A 17,698-nucleotide genomic window follows, 5' to 3' on the forward strand; every position below is an offset into this window, starting at 1 on the left:
TCTCCCCACGTCAAAGTCTGACATTTTGTTGAGCCATCCATCCACCCAGACCTCCTCCCTCTGCAGACTTTGTGGCTGTAAAACAGCATCAATATTTCTTCCTTTACTTCCAACTGACAAGGTCTTTGCAGTTGTGGTAAACATTTATCATTAGAGGCAAACACATGATGCTGTTGTTTTTTCTTGAGGGGACCGTCTCAAATGGTAGCTGCACAACCACAATAGGAGCTTTTTTGAACCTGCTGTTCCTTCTCTGGTGATAACAAATTGTAGTGAACTTTACAAAGCATGTTCATGCTCCCAAGAATATAAACACTTTCCATTTTGGATGCTCTGTCAGACCAAAATGTCAACTTTGCACACAAGAGCTCACAATCTAATATCACCATTCTTTTAACTGGCCCAGAGAGCCCCAGATATATTTTATACATACAGTGGATCTATAACTACAATACTACAATGTGTAAAGACTATTTATTTATTTATTATTGTCATTCTTATAGTATTGTTACTACTCACAATTATTATTAGTAGTAGTATTATATGTATAGTAGGACCTAAAGAAAAACAAATTTAACTATAATTGTTTTTTTAATGATATGTGACAAATAAATTGTTTGATTATGTCATTACAAATACAATTAATTCATTTAAAATCCTTCTTAAAAGCACAAAAGTATAATAGTATGGTAATATAATATCACTGATAGAATTCCTAAAGTGTCAAAAGTAAAAGTAAAATATATGTTATTGCTAATATGTTTCAGTGCAAGCAGCATTTTGTGCATAATGTGACAGCTTTAGGTGGAGCTATAGTCAAGCTGTGTTTTATTTTATAAACTTGAATGCTTTACTGTGGTGCAGTAAAAAGTACAATATCCACTTCAAATATAAATGAGTAAAACAAAATACAACAAGGAGCTGCTTAAAATCAATGAAGAGTACTTAAATGTGATGCCACCAGATCTTACACACTAAAAGAATTTGTAAAAAAGATGCAGAAATAAAATGGAAACACAATCTATTTGGATTTAAAGGTCCAGTGTCTCAGATTTACAGAATATGGCAGAAATACAATATAACATGGATATCTATGTTTTCATTAGTGTATAACCACCTAAAAATAAGAATTATGTTTTTGTTACCTTAGAATGAGACTTTTATATCTACAGACACTGCGGGTCCTTTTCCACTGGGTCAGCCATGTTTCTACAGTAGCCCAGAACGGACAAACTAAACAGGACCTACAACATTTTCTGCGACTTCCCCAGCTACTGTAGTTTCTCCTCCCTGCTAGAATGGAGAGGGTGAGGTGAGGGGGTTGCAACTACACCGCAAGATACCATTAAATCCTAAACGCTGATCCTTAATATGTTTTTATAAAGCTACTTTTCATCACTGTTTATATAATGTTACATCTAGATACAAGTGATACAGTAAGTTCAGTACTTAAGGATCAAAATGTAAAAACCCTCGTCATGGGTGTCATACGTCCTCTGATAAAACAGGATTAAATAGTGGGATACATACTGTACAGTTGACTTCACTCTAGGTCATTAGTTATGTAACTTGGAAGCAGAAGAAGGGCTGCACTTGTTAATTAAGACAAACATAACTCTCACCCACGTAAACACTGTCTAGACAGCCCTAGATGCGAGATAACAAGGATGTAGTTTACTTCTGGGGCTTCCTGTCACTGCAAACTCTGCAAAGCTACAGTTAAATAAGCAAGTTCTCAATTATAAACTCAGCCAGAAAGATTATTGTTGATCTACTAAAACAGGAGCTGGAGCCACACAGTCTTTTAACGATTAAGCATATGACTGAAGAACCTTTTTTGTGTTCCAAAGTCAAACAATATGTATTTATTTATGGAGCTCATCCCATCTTAAGCTATATCATAACAAAATAGACAAAACTATATTTATTATTGAAGCAAGTACATGATCACAGCATGGAGGAGGTTCTTCAAAGTTCAAGTTAAACAGCGTTTAACTTCACAGTGTTTAAACAGCTTCACAGTGTGATTCAGGGCAGTATTTAAGTTAAACACAAACACCCACTGACATGTTGAGATTAGTGTCACGCTAGGAAGTAAAGTGATGCTTCATTATGGAGACAAAAACTTTGTACAGCTGAATATTTTCCCAAACATTCATGAGATTCACATTTCTGTCTTAAAGCGATAAAGAGGTTTTTTCCTCTACGCTGGACAACTTCCTGTACCACCCTGGATGGTAAATTAGCTTCAGTAACTGTTTCTCTCTTCTGGGAGCAGGAGGGGAAGGAGAGTCTGAGTCACAGAGGGTAAAAGGCTTTCATTGGACAGTTAATATAAAGCCTCTCATGCTGAACAGCACTTTCTCAATCTTAACACTTAAAGCCGAACATAAACACAAGAGGTAGAAAGGAGAAAGTCAAAACTAATAAATTAAAAGCCTCAGCTTTGGGTGAAAGAGCTTGATCAAATGTAAAAATATAAGGGAACCTACAATTTGCATCAACCTGTAAGAAAGGTTTGATACAACTAAAATTTGATTAATTTATTTAAAGGTACAGTTCAGGATCTGTCTATTCACAAACCTTGTTATGACCAGTAATAAATCTGTAATACACATTGTGGTTTGTTTAGGCACCTCCTCAAATATAGAAAGTACTGCATTTGAAATACTTTTAGTTTTGGTACATTGTAAGTATATTTTGGGTTAAAATTTAAATGTATGACCTTTACCTGTAATTGAGTATTAGAGTACATTGTTCTTCTGTAAAAGATCTGAGTACTTCTTCTCTGGTTGCATTGCATGGGTGGATTTTGTTACCTTTACCTAACTGGCTGCTTGCTGTGGCTTCATATTTAGCCTAAAAAAATAAAAGAAGTGGTTTTGATTTTCTCAACTAACTCTTGGCCAGAAAGTAAATAAGCGTATTTTTCCAAATTGTTGAACTTTCCCTTTAAACCTGAACTCAGCCAGGATGAAACCACCCTGTCCTGTCAGCATCATTATGCTGCATGATTACACCATGATTAACTCACATTTACTGTGAGCTGTTTTTAATTATACAAAGTGCTACAGTAGGCCTGTGCTGCCACAGCCACTGTAAAATGCTGATGACAGATGTCAGCACAGATGAGTAATGTCAGACTCATTTACACACATTAAGGGGAAGTCATATTAATATAATCACCACTAACCTGGTAGACTGCCATATTTAGCATGTGTTGAAGAGTCATAAACCTGTCCACACTTATCACTGGAAGTCACCACTTTGGTGATTGTGTGAGAGCAATTTCAGGGTGGTAAGCTAAAAATTTTCCCACTTTGCAAAGGCCACCCAAATGCAACATTACAAAGTGATACTACTACAGAGACGAGCATCCTCTGTTATGTTTTCATATAAACACCAGTGTGCATTTCATTGAGAGTGTGTTAGAGGATTTCTCTGTTTCATGCTCAGTGTTGCCTCATCCAGCCAGATCAAAATGTGGTATCAGCTAAGGCAGTTTCTATTTAGATTTAAATTAGATTAGATTTAAAAAGTGTTACAAAGGTGACTATCTGACTACTAAAAAGAAAAGCAACTATTCAACTTTTAGAAGCTGGAACCAGAGAATTTTGGGCTTTCTTTTTTTTTTTTTTGCTTAAAAAACAACTTCAAGCAGTCGGTTATTAAAATAATTGCTGGTCATTTGAATTTTTGATTATTGGCTTGTCATTTCAGCTCTAAACAAGTGTCCCATCTTCCTTTAAGAGATGGTTATCTTATGGTTTCTATTAGTCAAGTGGGCATGTTTTTTGTAAAAATGCTTTAAATCTGTATTTGGATTATAAATGACCACCAACAAACTTTAGCCCCATACCTATTTGTTCTGACGATTCAGTTACAAGAAGTTCAAAATTCGGGAGATGGCTCTGCAAGAAAGCTTGAGATGTTTTAATACAATTCAAACAATGTACTAGTATCAAATATTGGAAAAGATTTGAAACAACTGAAAGAGGATTTTGCTAAAAAAGCTGTCTTTCGAGTGTCAGAAGATGAATGCCTGTAGGCCTTGGTTGGACTGGTATGAATCCTGTGTTCAGAGGTTTACATGTATTTGTTACACAAATAACGTCTCACACAATGTTTAGGTGTAGAAAATTCATTTGGTACAAAATATTGCATACATTACAAAACAAACATCACAGGATGAGAAAAATGTTGTTATCTACAAATCAGCAAGACTTGTAGATAACATCATAGTATTAATAATAATCCTAATAATAATAATAACTTTAGGACAAACACATTAAAATCATATGAAACTGTGGATCCCAGTGTAGCTCACTACATTACAGCGCTGGATTTCATATTAATTTAATTATTTAGAAAAATACAGTATATATATTGTACTTCTATGTCCGAGTATCACAGTTATTAATTTCAGTGCTTAGCCCAGCTTTCATTTTCATCCTTAAAGGGTGTCTAAACATTTTTATATCAAGTCGATACTAGATATTGTGTCCAGGAGGAGCACCACAGGCCTGGGATCAATACAGAAAACATACTGTTTAAAATGTCCAGCTTAGTTTTTATAATAAAAACATTATTCATAACTTAGTGTTGACAATCACAGAACAAAATACAATCACACAAACAAGAGGAAGTTTAAAGTGCAAACTACATAAAGGGAAGGTTTGGATTGGTTTATAAAAATTCTTCTGGGCAGTGTAGAGTCATCTCAGATGACTACATATTCTTCATCTAATCATACTTCATCCTCCATGAATAGAGCATTTTGTTTCATGACCTTTTGTAGTGTTGCATTCTTTATTTTTAGCTTAAGGAAATTTCCACTGAGCTGATCTTACACTTAACGTCACTGATCATTTTCAGGAACCCCTCGTTCAAATGTTTCCTTTCATGCTGAAAGTTAGATCACAAGATTGATACCTGCTATAGCTAGCAGTCAGTTAGCTTAGCTTAGCATAAAGACTGGAAACAGGGGGAAACAGTTAGCCTAGCTCTTTCCAAAAGTATTCATTTGTGACTTTTAGAGGTGTTGATATGTTGCGTTTAGACTGAGTCATTCTAGCTATTTTCTCCTGTTTTCAGTCTTTATGCTAAGCTAAGCTAAGCTAGCTAGCTTCATATTTAGCACACAGACATAGTAAGTAAGTGCTATCAATCTTCTCAAATAACGTTCAGCAAGGAAACAAATAAATAAGCCTTCAAAAGTCAAACTATTCCTTTAAGATTTTATGGTTGCATTTCAGTGTGCTCTGTCAGTGGACAAAATGGTCAACACTGTTCAGTCTTTTAGTGTGGATTTTTCCTTTTACATTCAATGGTTAGCAGGTGGCTTGATACTACAACCAAGCAGTTAGACACCTAAGCTTGAGCCCTAAGGCTCTAAAGTTACAGTTCCCGAACTGGCCTATAGACACTGACTGCAAGAAGTCCATTTAAACTTTTACAAAAGTAGAAAATGTTTTCCACAAGAAGTCCTGCTTTCAATGGTTATATGCATTTTCTTCATTTAGGTGATATTATGGCACGTTTTCTTGGTTGACAGATGTCTCAGCCTCATCAGTCGGTCCATTGTGGTGCCTCTTGCATCTCAACTTCACCCAGGCTTCTTCCCTTTTGACCAAATTTGGATTTGTACCCTCTTTTAGCAAAGATGGTAGTGGAAACCCAAAAACAAGGCCTTAAATTGTCCCTTTAGATCATTACATTCATAGTTTTTCTACTGTCTCTAGTTAAAACACCAACCTTCTCGTGAACAGAAATTGGAAAAGTCTCAACTATTAATTCCTTCATGGCTTTATTCGTGTTACGCGCTAAAGCTTCGGTTGTGCTTTCGTTTCCTTAAATGGCAACATTTAACCAGAAGCCCGAGCACGATCATCACAAGAATCACTATCAATATAAAAACAATATAGTTTTGGACACCTGCTCTATGACACATTTCCTGAGTCACCTTCTCGATGTTGACCGGTTCTGAATACTCATCATGAATGCAGGTCGCAATCTCAATGTCAGGAACCACCAGAGCTGAGTGCTGGACCATGTTGAGGAAGTCGAGATTGCTGCAGCAGCTCAGAGGGTTGGAGCCCATGTAGAGGGTTTTTAGTGAGTGCTCCAGAGCAAGCATGGTGCTGTACTCCAGGGTGACGAGGTTGTTATTCTGCAGGTTTAGTGACTCAATGGAGGACTCCTTGTTCAACATAGGTAGGGTGTTCAGCCGGTTAGTGAACAGGTCTATGTTTTTGAGACTCTTCAGCGATGATAGGGCTGTGTTTAAACTTGAAATGTTGTTCTCCCTCAACAGGAGGTGAACCAGGGAATGCTCCAGACCAGAGAGGGAGTGTTTATCCATATCTAAGCCTGGGTTCAGGGACAAGTCCAGTAACTTCAGTGGGCTGTTTGCAAATGCATTTGCAGGGAGAGTCCACAGATTATTTTCAGAGAGGTTCAGGAACTGCAAGTTTGGTATGGAAGTAAAGGAGACACAATCTGGAGGATCCCGGTGGTTTTGGTCTGAGGTACAGATTTTCAGGTTATTCTGCTGGAGTTGCAGGTGTTTGATACTTGGAAGTCTTTGAAATATGTGATGGTCCAGGGTAGTGAGGTCGTTTCCCTGTAAGAAGAGCTCTTCCAGCGATTGCAGAGTATTTTCCCCAAATGTCAGACTCTGCAACGAGTTATAGCTGAGATTAATAATCTTCATTTTTTGTAGAAGATCTTCATTAGTGAGAGAAAACGAGCTAATACAGTTGTTGCTCACATTTAGGACCTCAAGTGATGGCATACAGTTAAAAAAGGACTCTGGTAAGCTTTTGAGTTGGTTGTAACTCATGTCCAGATATTTCAGATATCTCAGATGATAAAAATAAACAGTCCTTTTTTCCGGACTTCCCGAGATATTGAGGGTCTGAAGTTGGTTTCGTGAAACGTCCAGGTATTCAAGCTTATTGTTTTTAGGGAGTAGAGGAAAGTAACGCATTTTGTTTTCACTCAAATCAAGATGGCGAAGTTTATATAAATGGTTTGTTTTTGCACTTAGGAAAAGCTCCATACTGTTCTTACTAAGATTGAGCACTGCCAAATTATATAGATTGAAGTCTGTGATGCACGTGATCGAGTTCTTGGACAAATCAAGTTCAATCAGATGTTTCAAGGAGTCGAAAGCTCCATCTTCAATCTCCATGATGACGTTATTGTGAAGGCTGATTTTCGTCAAGTTCAAGGATCCATCGAAAGTATTTTGTGCTATTTTAGTGATGCTATTGCTGTTGAGAGAAAGGTTTGCCAGCGCTGGAGATTCAGCCAGGAAATAGTCAGACATTCCTGTATATAGCCCATTATTTGAAAGATCAAGTGACTCTACAACTGTAAGAGGCCCAATGTTGATTTTGGAGAGAGCAAAAACATTCAGATGATTCCTGGACAGATCTAGGACTTTTAGATCAGTCATGTTTTTGAAGAGCCCCGGTTGAATGAAGTGTATCTTGTTCGCCTGAAGATTCAGATGATGGAAGCCAGTGTGATATGCTAGAGTTTCCTGGGTAAGATTTTGCACCTGGTTACGAGAAAGGTCCAACATTTGGACACCATGAGGAAGGTTCCCTGGTGCACTTCTAAGGCTCAGATCGCTGCATAACACATCCATCTGGACCTACGAACAAAGACAAACACACAAGTCTGATTATGTCGGCATACTGCCAAATTTCCTGACCATGACACAATACAGACCAAATGTTTGAAGCGTACGTGGAGGGTCGATTTATGAGTCAGTGTATCTACGGCATGTTCTTGGCAGCAACACAGTCCCATGAGGGTAATGATGGTGAGCTGTTCTAATTAAAGAAAACATTTTACATGTGCTATTTCTCTTTAAATTAATTCAAAAAGTTAAATGTTCTTTTATGACTAATGATATAACTCTAATGCTTAAGGTTTTCAACCAAAAACAGCTTTAAAAGAGCGATTTTTCGGCTTTCAGCTTTCAGAAAACACACTCCACACCTTTATTACCAACCCACAGTTTTCGTCATCCCCTCTCCCTTTTCCCTTAATAGATTCAAATATTTAAGTTATTAAGTGTAGTTTATAATTGAAACCATATGGCCAGAGACCCCCTTGTCCAAAAACAGCTCATAAAACTGTCTCCTTCTCTGTTTTCTCTCTGAATACATTTAGCTTCTTGGCATATTTGTGGTAGCCTTAAAGTGGCATTCCTCATTGCTTACAAGCTGGCCGTAAACAAACACACCGATCTATTCAAGAACCGCTGGAGGGCAAAACATCTTGTATCTGCTATTGTGACCTAAATAGGTATATTGTTAAGAAAGTCTCATTAAAGCATGATTTTCTCTGTCACTTCTGGTGTTATCAGTGAAATCCTCACTGTCTGTGTGGAGTGCAACTGCTTACATTCCTAAAACCTCTGAACTTAAGCCTTTGCGTGTATGATGTCTGATATGCGTGTGGTAGTTTACACCACATTTAGTCACAGAAATGCTGTAACAAATGACTACTAGTCCAGTAGATGGGAACCAGGGGAGGAAACTGAAATAGTTAATGGTTGTAATCATTCCTCCACTCCATCCCTTCCTAGCACGACGCCGCTGTGAGAGATGGGAGAACAAAATCCATATATAAATCAATGTATTGTTCTTAAAGTTCAGTAAAGTTCAGCTTGAAGGTAACATGAGTCTCCAGCAGTCTGTGTTAGACAAATTAAGTAGTTATCCTCCAACATCTTTCCCAGCAGACAGACAGACAGACAGACAGACTCAGGAAAAATAACACAAAAAGGGGAATTTCACACTAAAAACATTATTTTTAAGCTGACATGTAAATTGCATATTTAACCAAGATTTTTCACTTTCGTCTAATTATTTATTATGCCCTCAACTGCTGTATTCAAGCACAGTTTTCAGGTACTTTTACCTTACCATCCTTAACATAATTTTGGAGGGAAATATTGTATCCTTTATTTATTTGACAGTTATAGTCAGAAGTTACTTCTGATTTAAGAAAATGGAGATGGAGATAAATCTTGTGGCACCCTTAGCCTGTCTTTGAAGTCTCCCAGGGTACAGTGGTATCCACTTTGGTAACCGTTGACTCAACCATGACATCCCTGGTTGGAGTCCAGCTGGGGACCTTTGTTTTTGTTTGTTACTATTATTAGAATTATTATTTGTAATTTTATGTCTTTATGCACATGGAATGGCAGAGGGCAAGAGAGAAATTGACTGAGTCTATGAACAGTGATTAACACCTAACGTCACTGAGAGGTTTTTTATCACTAAATGACACAGAGTAATGACTCAACCAGGAGCCACTTCATTAAAGCTCTTCTTCATCATTGCATATTTGTCTTTCTTGGGAAAAGAAAATCCTCCAGCTCACAGTGAATGACGCATGTTACATTTTCAGCTTGTTACACAATTCAAACTACTGCATGAGAAGCAGAAACTGCTTCGCCATAAACTCCAAGGAAAAGATGTCACAGTCCACTGTACACGCTAATATGTTACACTGACAAGTAACCTCTGAAGCATAATACAAAAACACTTTCCAGATTTTCTCCCAGTGAAGCCAAATCATGTTTCATTGTCCAAATACCCGAAGCCCGAAGGTCTGACAGCAGCACAGTTCAAGAGCAAAAACTAATAAACCAGATCTGCTCAGGTCAAAAACTTTCAAATAAACCATCTGCTTGTAGATAATCTAAAAATACCTCAAGCAACTGATGGATTAGGTGCTTTATCTGAGTTGCCAGAGGCAACCCCTGAAAATAAACGAACAACAGATGAACAAACCTGAAAATATTCAGTATTTATTTAACTAAAATTGTGAGGAATGTGCCTAGAAAATGCTGTATTTAAATGACATAAAGTGTCACTGTTGAACCAGTACTAGATAAGTGTGTGTATTTATTAGGCTGTACTTACAACTTGGCATGGAGGGAGGTGGCGGGGAGGATGTGCGGATGCTGCCACGCAGCTGATCAACAGCGGGAAGAACAGCTGGAATGCGGCCATGGTGCTGCAGCACGGAGAGAGAGTCCAGATCACACTAGTTAGAAACACATGAATGCAGGAAGCATGTTGTAGGTGATATGACTAGAAAAGGGAAGGAAGAGGGAAATAGCCCTACCTACTGTGTGACTTATTACGGTGCTCTTTATGCCCTGTTATACAAAAGGGGCTTTTTGTTACTTGTATGCTCTGACATTTCTCTTTTTTTATGTGCTACAAACTTGATTTAGTTGAAGAACCGGTAAAACTGAGAAAGAATGACTAAGCAAATGAAGTTAGGGTTTCCGTGAGTTCTGAGTAAATGTAAGTCTGTACTGTAGGTTATTGTTTTGAAACAGAAAAAGTAGAGATTGTTTTTTTTGGGGCCTTGGTGAGTCATCTTTTTACGAGACACAAGTTCTGCACCTCGTTATTTTGCGGAAACTTGCTGAAATATTTCCTGATAGGTTCCCCTGAACACAACAAAACGGCATGCAGGGCAGACAATGTGGGAGTAATTAGCACTGCGGTAATGGTAAGTACCTCTGGAGATGATAAGGGCGTGGAAATTTAGGTACAAACAAATACATACAAAGTAAGTACACAGAGGGAAAAACACCCATTCAGATTTTTAAATTAGAAATACTGCTGCTCTAAAAACTCATTGTGTTAATTTTCCTTCACATAAACACATTTTTGCTCTTTCATTAAATACAGATCTTCATCACAGTGATCTCATCTGATGTTTTTAGAGTGAACGCCAATTCTGAGCAGATTAAGAGCTCTTGTATGAAATGCAGACACATCATTCATTTATGGCTACTGAAGCATTTGGATTTGAATAAGAAATGTGAAACCGATTTTTGTTTTTGCTATTGAAGTCCAAAAAGCTGCATAGCTTCTTTTTAATGACTTGGAAAGTCAAACATACAAAGTTTATCACAAAGGTTTGTTGCAAAACAGTTTTTAAACATTTACAATCTGATAAAAAGCTGCAACATTTTCTTTCTCAAGCAAATGAAATTGACTTCCAAGTACTTTAAGTATAGTTTGAATATTTCCACTTCATACTTCCACACTTCATTTCAGAGGGAAATATTGTACTTTTTCCTCCACTGCATTTATTTCAGAGCCTTAGTTTTTATTTTATTGTATTTACACTCCCAGATGGTGTTCAACCAGGAACCAAAGACGTGCACTTAATTGGATAATTGGTCACTCGAACCTGCCCATAGACTGTGATGAACTAGTTGGTGTATCCCGCCTCTTGCCCAATGCCAGCTGGGATAGGCTCCAGCCCCCCATGACACTGATAAAGCACTTCCAGGAAATGGATAGTTGGAATGGATTAGTTTAATATATATAATTATATAATCTAATACAAATCAATGTTAATGATTAAACCAGTGGTTTTAGATGTATCCACCAAAGACACTTGTTTGAGGCGTAAATAGGTTAAAGGCCAGTGTGTAACATTCAAAACAATCTATTAGCAGAAGTGGAATATAATATTCATGTTTCCATTAGTGTATAATCACCTGAAAATAATAATATTTTTGTTTTCCTAAAATGAGACATTTATATCTACCGACATTGTAGAGATTGTTGCACCATCATGTTTCTACAGTAGCCGAGAACAGATAAACTAAACACTAGATTTAAAGTTTCGTAGATACCGTTGTTGTTTCTCCTTCACGCTTGGAATGGTTAGAAAGGCAGGGTGAGGGGAGGGGTATTCAGTTGGATATCAGTAAATCCCACACACTGGATCTTTAAAATATCTAATATTTCCCAAGAAAAGACAAAGATTAGAGAAAAAAACACACAGATTTGTGCAGCAGAAGTTTTCTTTTTCTCTCCCATTAATCATCTCAGCACGCCTCAGATTCTGACTTTTTGACACGGCCCCTAGGCTGAGAATCACTAGACTTAACTACCTGACTATATATAAAATAGTTGAAACTGGCCCCAACTCAAGCAGCTTTAACGGTAAAATGCTGCTGACATGTATGTTACTGATGCATCAGTAAGTAAGTACATTTTGCTAATAAGACCAGGAATACTGAGATTATAACTTTTATATTAGTATTGCATGATATACAGACTATTTTTAAAGATTTAGGAAAGTAAAATATTTTCATTACGTTGTAAAAAACTGGTGATTTTCCATGTGTTATTTTTCCCTTGTTAGGCCAGTTAATAGTATTACTAGTAGTGGAAGAAGTATTTAGATCCTCTGCTCGAGTAGAAAAAGTAATAACACAACATAGAGATACTTAAATCAGATGTTTTAATGTAAAATATTCTCTGCAAACTAGTAACTGATAAGACTTCTGTACTTTTACTTTGTATGCAAGATTTCTTACCTTATAAAGTAGTATTTTTACGTTGTTGTATTTGTACTTTTACTTAAGTAAATGATCTGCTTCTTCTACCACTGCAATGTGTAAGCATGCACAGATACTCCTACAAGCAGCATCTGCTCCCACAGTCCAGTCCAAAAACTAAAACTATGCAACAACATAAATAAGCTTAAAGACTTTGTATAGAGCTGAACATTTACCTCACTTTCAGGTGATGACTAATCTTCACAGAGTCTCCTGACCATGTTGATTTCACATCCTCAGCGCACACACCCACCCACTCACGGATCAATAGTAACCGAGAAAACACCACAAACCAAAAGCTCTGCTCAGCTGACTCTTCTTTCCACATCTCAGTGCTCCGGCTGCTGTCCAGCTATCACATCCTGTGAGAATATCCTGCATCGCTCGGCCCTCTTCCCCCCTCCCACTGTTCCCTGGAAAAGCCTTATAGGGAGTTGGGAAGTCCAGTTTGCTCCACTTCAAGGAGGCACAACTCCCACAAACCCCCTACCCAACCAAAATACCCCTCCTATAATCCTCAAGTTGTGTGATTTCTTTACAAATAGTTTGGATGTTCTCACACACAAATCTCCATTTGGAATTTGGGGCATTTTAATATGTTTGACCACAAAGCTAAAAGTTCAGAGTATACTAAGTTCTCAATATGTTTATTTTCTTTGATTTTTCAAAGCAACCTTTTATGGAGAAAACAAGAAAGAATGGGTTGATGCTCCATATCTGGACCTAGACAGGATAAAAATGTCAGCAGCAGTTATTGATGGATTCATGAGAATCCGCCCACCCATCGGACACATGTGGGTGTGTTGGAAAATCACACATCCTTTTCGAGACTGTGGGAGTGAGTCTGATATGTCATGTGGCTTTTCTCTGGTTCGCCATATTGTAAACAAACAAGACTGTAATAATAATGTACTGCTGTCTGAATGTCTTTGACCAGCTGGGAAAGAGAATAAGTCAAGAGCTGTTCAATGGTTGGAAGAAAATCACCTTTTATTTTGGCGGTATCACAATCTTGTTAAAGATTCTCTTTACAAAGTTTAAAAAAAACAAACTTTATTTATATTTCACATGAACCTTCTCTTCTTGCCTCTTAAAGGACCAATACGTCAGATTTAGTGGCTGATTGCAACCCCCTCACCCTCTCCTTTCAAGCCTGAAGGGGAAAATATGACGGCTCCTATCTGGAGCCAGTGTTCCAGGCTACTGTAGAAACATGGTAGTCCAACATGGTGGACTCTTACACACTGGACCTTTAACTACTGATTTATGTCTTTTGCCAAACTGTGAGAAAAAGCACAGCCAACTTATTTAGCTTTTCATGAATTTGGACGGCATGTATATTACGTTTAATTTCATCTTTTAGGTAGGCATTAATGTACTAATGTGATCATAATTGACGTGGTGGAAGTAATAACCTGATCTTCTATTTAAAGCCGCAGTCAGTGAAGCGTTTCCTCTCCACTAAGCCCCTCCCACTAAACCTACAAGTTCAAACTTGTAGTCAGCCAACCTGCGAAAACAGCTAATGGGAACACCCTCTGTCTGAAGTGAACTGTGATTGGTTAAAGTTTCTCGTTATGGCGAGTCTCGCTAAAACAACCTGAAAACAGTGCCAAGAGGAAGTGCGGGAGTCTAGTTTTTCTCTCAGACAACTTGAATTACAATATGCTGAAAGGTTATTATCAAACTTTTACCTCATCGAAACTGAATTTTGATGTAAGACGGCACGGGCGAGAAGTCATAAAAATGGTTTGGATGCTGTTATAACAGGTCCATCTCCATGACAACTGAGCATCTGCTGATGAAGACAGTGTGAAAGCTCTGAAAAAGCCAGTAAGTGGGCCTTAAGTTTGGATTGTTTTCTCAAAGTACACTTATGAGCGTCAAGAAAAAAACACTATACTGTTGGGAAGTTTGACCTAAAGTAATATATTATGTGTGAAAAGTTGATGTTTTGTTCATAAATCTTAAATCAGAAAAGTAAAAAACTGTAAAATAATTAAAAGCAAGTACAATATTTTCCTTTAAAATTAAGTTAAGATGGTGTAAAGGTATCTAAAAAACCCACCACCACTGCTGACATGCATGTAAAATAGGTGAAAAAGAATAAAAATAATTAAATAAGCGTATAAAAGAACAAGTCTTACCTGGTCTCCTTTTGCCTCCTGCAGTGTGTTGTACATTTGCAACAGGTTTGGTTTCACATTCACCATCTTGTCACCCTTCATTATGTTTTATCAGTGGTGTCATGTGTTCACACACCACACACACACACACACACACACACACACACACACATACTTCACCGCTTCATATTACAAACAAAGCACACCACATGATGCACACCTTCCTTGGGGGATTGTCCCCTTTTATTTCCCGGGATTCCCAGTTGCCAGCTTTTTGTTTCCTTTTCCATGCAGCTCAGCGTTGACGGCTGTGAGGAGGATGTTTTATTTTTTCCCCACATATTTGTTTCCTGGAGAAAAACCGTGACATAAGTGGGATGTTATCCCAACACGTTAATCAGTAATTCAATGATGGAGGCGGTGAAGGGAGTGGTGTTGATACAAATGACAATGTGCAGCTTTACACTGATGAGTGTTCAGTTAGATCAACTCTGCCTCCTGCTGCTCACACTCAGACAATGCATCTGTTATTATTTCATACAGATGATTTGACTCACTGCCTGCTGTGTTGATGGCAGTGGTGGAATAAATAGTGTAATTATGGTAAATTTACTCAAGTACTGTACTTAAGTACAATTCTGAGGTACTTGTACTTTAATCGAGTGTACCTTCCAGTGGAAAATATTGTACTTTTTGGCCCACTACATTTATTTAACTGCTATGTTTACTAGATACTTTGATCACATGAAAAACATATGGTCAACTTATTAACTATGATGCACTCACAGGTGTTTTCAGCGACGTTTCTGGCTCAGGTTGTTTATAATGTACTTTTTTCTTTTTGCACACAATAGCAAATGAATCTTTTGTGTTAAAAAAGTTAAAAAATATCATCTTTTGTGACCTTAAAAGCTCCACAATGTAACACACTTGTAGTTAGTACTCTAAATACATTCTGCTGGTAATATCATTGTACTTTTACTCAAGTAGAATTTTGAGTGCAGGACTAACAAAGTGTATTTACACTGTGGCAGTGTTACTTTTACTTAAGTAAAGCATCTGAGTGCTTTATACTTCCAGGCCAATATTGTACTACGTTTATGTTACAATATTAGTTATTAGTTCCAATGTAGATTCAGCTTATTAAAGCAAATTATAGATCAGCTAATAAATGATAATAATTATAATCCAGTGACATGATATACATTTTTCTGAAAAGGGCCAGTCTGCATTCTAAGTGCTTCTAATTCTGGTACTTTTGATAATAATACTGTACTACTGTAATGTACTTTGACTTGGGTTGGAGTTTAAATGCAGGACTTAACTTATTTTACTTTTTACTTACTTTTCATGTCACTGTGGTATTGCTACTTAAATATACATGTATACATATAAATATATATTATATATTTTAATGCAATCTAGTAACTGATAAGGCTTTTGCATAAGTTGTCGGACTCCATGTAAGGACCAGCTCCATGTGTAGAAATAAATTGCTAATACTAAGGTAATAAAAACAGAATGTTTCATTCTTTAAGATGATTATATATTAACTGAAAACATAATCATGCCTATTATATTCCATTTCTGCCAATAGATCAAGTCAGAGTTTTTTACACTGTTGTGTTGTTGTTTTACTAGATCTATTTCTTTCATTTGTTAATTGTGTTAAATACTTTTATGAGATGCAAATGCAAATTCAACTTAAATATTTCATCAGTTGTATGAAAAAAACAAACATTGTAAGGTCCTTATTAGATACTTAGATAATTAATATATAAATAATGTGTCTGAAATCAGCCACAGGTGGCGTTAGTGTAGCTGTACAGTTGTTCGTCAGACAGCGCTGTGGGAGAACATCTGACAGTAAAACACTGGGAACCACCGCTGTAAAACATAAAAGAGGAACATAGGAAGTGACAGTTTGCTGAGCACAGCTCCTCTCACACACTAATGTGCTATAAAATGAAAACAGCCTGGGTGGCTTCAGAATGAGCGAGATCATGTAATTACAATGTCTCGATTCGTTTCCACCGTGAGACCTGCTCTCGTTATCATATTAATGTTTTATTTACACAATTCTAATGTGTGGACTGTTATAGACTTTATAAAACATCGAAGTAGTAACTGTGACATCACCCACAGGTTTCTGTTTTGAAGCTTAGAGTTTGGTGGCTCTGGCCGCTGCCATCTTAGCAGTCCTGCCTCTGCCACTTCCTGGATAACCTAGAAATTTGCAAAGACATGGATCATCAGCAGACCGGAGGTGGGCTGAATGATGACTGGGTGCTCAAACAAGCCACTTGTCAATCAAAGTGACCATGCTGTTAATTATGCATAATTTTAAGCTTTAACATAATTTGAATGGGTAAATAAAAAACAGAAAAAAAAAAAAAAGACTCAGTACAGGGGAAATTAGCTATAGAGACCAAAACTGTTTTTTGTACCAGGCTGTAAACATGTTTATTTCTGCTGTGAAGTTTGACATTTTAACACGGGGGCAAGCATTGGCTTGTTCTGTAGCCAGCCTCCAGTGGACGTTTGAGGAACTTCAGTTTTTAGCACTTCTGCATAGGCTTCACTTTAAAGCCACAAAGGGTTCATACAGCTTTTTAACTGCAACATTTAAACACTTTGAAAGTAAATAAAACAAATATTTCCAGCATTTCAAAGCCTTTACCATCTAAATTGTTACTATAAATACAATTATGAAAAATTAAGTTTATAGAATTAATATATACCCAATCAAATGCATATTGTCAGTGTTTATCAGCTGTTGATATTAACTTTGATTATATGTTTTGATAGTATGGGACCAACAGAGGACTTATTAAGCTATAAATAAAGATTTGACAACAAACAACTATGAAGACGGGATAGTTACATTGAAAATATTAAATAAGTGATTGTGCAGATGAAACGACAAATTAACATTTTTTGAGGAGCATACTCAAATTCAAGTATAAAAATGCAGATAAATAAATACAAAATAAAAAAACAAACAAAAAAACCCCAGTAAAAACAGCTCAAATTAGGATTTTTTTAAACTTTCAAAACTTACCAGCTGTGTCTATTAAAGAAAATATGATTAAATGACAAAAGATATCCTATCACTAAAAATATTGATATAAAGTTATTGCTAGCATCTTTGTTATATCGTTAATTACGATTT

The 17,698-nt window shown here is 36.9% G+C and overlaps 1 protein-coding gene across 2 annotated transcripts; it reads right to left on the reverse strand.

The window, feature by feature from the left end:
• Positions 1–3,914: 3,914 nt before the first annotated feature.
• Positions 3,915–12,765, reverse strand: lrrc32 (leucine rich repeat containing 32). Of its 2 annotated transcripts, none has more exons than XM_010731137.3 (3): positions 12,577–12,765; positions 9,948–10,041; positions 3,915–7,660 (listed from the first exon to the last, which is right to left on the reverse strand). In XM_010731137.3, exons 1-3 carry the CDS (start codon positions 12,726–12,728, stop codon positions 5,816–5,818), a joined length of 2,091 nt encoding a protein of 696 aa, XP_010729439.3. In that variant the 5' UTR covers positions 12,729–12,765; the 3' UTR covers positions 3,915–5,815. The 2 variants fall into 2 exon arrangements, with proteins under 2 accessions (XP_010729439.3, XP_010729438.3); XM_010731136.3 differs by having other exon boundaries at positions 9,948–10,071.
• Positions 12,766–17,698: the final 4,933 nt, after the last annotated feature.

The sequence above is a fragment of the Larimichthys crocea genome, chromosome III, assembly GCF_000972845.2.
Source record: "Larimichthys crocea isolate SSNF chromosome III, L_crocea_2.0, whole genome shotgun sequence".
Lineage (NCBI taxonomy): Eukaryota > Metazoa > Chordata > Actinopteri > Sciaenidae > Larimichthys > Larimichthys crocea.